The following is a 1,995-nucleotide window of genomic DNA, read 5'->3' on the forward strand; positions in this document are numbered from 1 at the left end:
CTTTTATAGCTGAAGACTATGCTAGACTGTATATTCGGGAACTCATTAGACTTCATGGAGTCCCTTTGGCTATTATTTCTGACAGGGGTACTCAGTTTACTTCTCAGTTGTGGAAATCTTTTCATAAGGGTCTCGGTACCCACATCCGTTTAAGTTTTGCTTTCCATTCTCAAACCGATGGTCAAGCCGAACAAACCAGTCAGACTTTAGAAGATATGTTGAGAGCTTGTGTGCTTGACTTTAAAGGTAGTTGGGATGAGCACTTGCCATTAGTTGAGTTTGCTTACAATAACAACTTTTATGCTACTATTGGAATGGCCCCGTTGGAAGCTCTTTACGGGAGGAGGTGTAGATCGCCAATAGGTTGGTTTGAAGTTGGTGAAGCTGCTGTGACTGGACCTGATGCTGTGTTTGAAGCTATGGAAAAAGTTAGGTTGATTCGAGAATGATTGAAAACCGCTCAAAGTCGTCAGAAGTCGTACGCGGATGTGAGGAGAAAAGATTTTGAGTTTAATATTGACGATTTGGTATATCTAAAGGTTTCACCCATGAAAGGGGTGAAAAAGTTCGAAAAGAAAGGGAAACTTAGTCGCCGTTACGTTGGCCCTTATAGGATTCTAAGTCGTGTTGGGAAGGTAGCTTATGAGGTTAATTTGCCCGCGGAGTTGTCTAGTGTTCACCCAGTTTTCCATGTATCCATGCTTAGGCGATGTATTGGTAACTCAGTTGTAATTGAACCTTCCAAGGATTTGGATATCCAGAATAATCTTTCATTTGAGGAATTTCCGGTTGAGATTCTAGATTTTCAAGTTAAGAAGCTAAGAAGCAAGGAAGTTCCTTTAGTTAAAGTGTTTTGGCGAAATCAATCCATCGAGGGTGCGACATGGGAGGTAGAAGCAGAAATGCGTACCAAATACACTCATCTTTTCTCTACGAATCCGGAACGTGTCGAAGGTATCATTCTCTTTGATTCGATCCTTATTACTATACTTATCTTAGCTTGTGTGTTTTCTTAAATATCGGAAATCTAGTGTGAAACATATGTTTTGAGCAAGTTAGTTTCGCTCGATATCCTCATTTCCATAGTATTCCTGACTTACTCATTGACATTCGAGGACGAATGTTTCCAAGGGGGGGATGATGTAATACCCCGGGAAATATTTCGTTGAAATTTTGTGCCTAAATATGTTGGGTTCTATCTTCTAAAATGAATTATAAATTTTTTGTGTGGATCGAATAAGATTTCCAACGATATGTGGATCATCCAAAACGGACACCCGAGCGACGAGTTATGAACATTCCGATCGAACCGTGAATAGTAGTAAATAGTAAAACATGCAGTAAAAAGTACTGAGGCCTGGCGTATTTTTGCTCCAATTTTAAACGATCATAACTCCTTGTACATAATGATTTGGGTGATCTACTATATATCAACGAAAAGCTCTGTGAGTCCTCTTTCCAATGAAATTGGTTTCATCCAATTTGTCTTTCGAAGTAAGAAGTTATGGTCGATCTACTTCAGCCTATCAAAAGTGAATTTTTGGATCAACTTCAAATGATCATAACTCCTCGTACACAATGATTTGGGTGAGGTACTATATATCAACGGAAAGATATGAGAGTCCTCTTTCTAATGAAATTAGTTTCATCCAATTTGGATATCAGAGTAAAACGTTATGGTTGATCTACTTCAGACTATCAAAATAGTCCACCAAAGGACAGATTCGAGAATTATTTGATTTTTAAGGGCATTTTGGTCATTATGCCTTCACTTTATGGACGAAAATTGTCCATTTATACCTATATTGAGCCATAAAATTCATGTTCTTCCATAAAAACATTGAGACAACTAAACCCTAGGTCCATTTTGAGCTCCAAATATCTTCCAATTTCACTGTAGAAATTCAAATTTGATCCGATAATAGAACTCATCATCTCGAGACCTTCTAAATGCACCCCTTATTCGTCTGAACAGAATTCCATAATCAAGAGGTC

General features: G+C 38.3%; 1 protein-coding gene across 1 annotated transcript; it reads left to right on the forward strand.

Moving 5' to 3' along the window:
• Positions 1-314: 314 nt before the first annotated feature.
• On the forward strand, positions 315-954 carry LOC124893580 (the record flags this gene model as incomplete). The annotated part of the gene is made up of 2 exons (XM_047404538.1): positions 315-433; positions 614-954. Coding segments are annotated over exons 1-2 (460 nt in total), but the record flags the coding sequence as incomplete, so codon positions are not given.
• Between the last annotated feature and the right edge of the window lie 1,041 nt (positions 955-1,995).

Source organism: Capsicum annuum, unplaced genomic scaffold (assembly GCF_002878395.1).
Source record: "Capsicum annuum cultivar UCD-10X-F1 unplaced genomic scaffold, UCD10Xv1.1 ctg62021, whole genome shotgun sequence".
Lineage (NCBI taxonomy): Eukaryota > Viridiplantae > Streptophyta > Magnoliopsida > Solanales > Solanaceae > Capsicum > Capsicum annuum.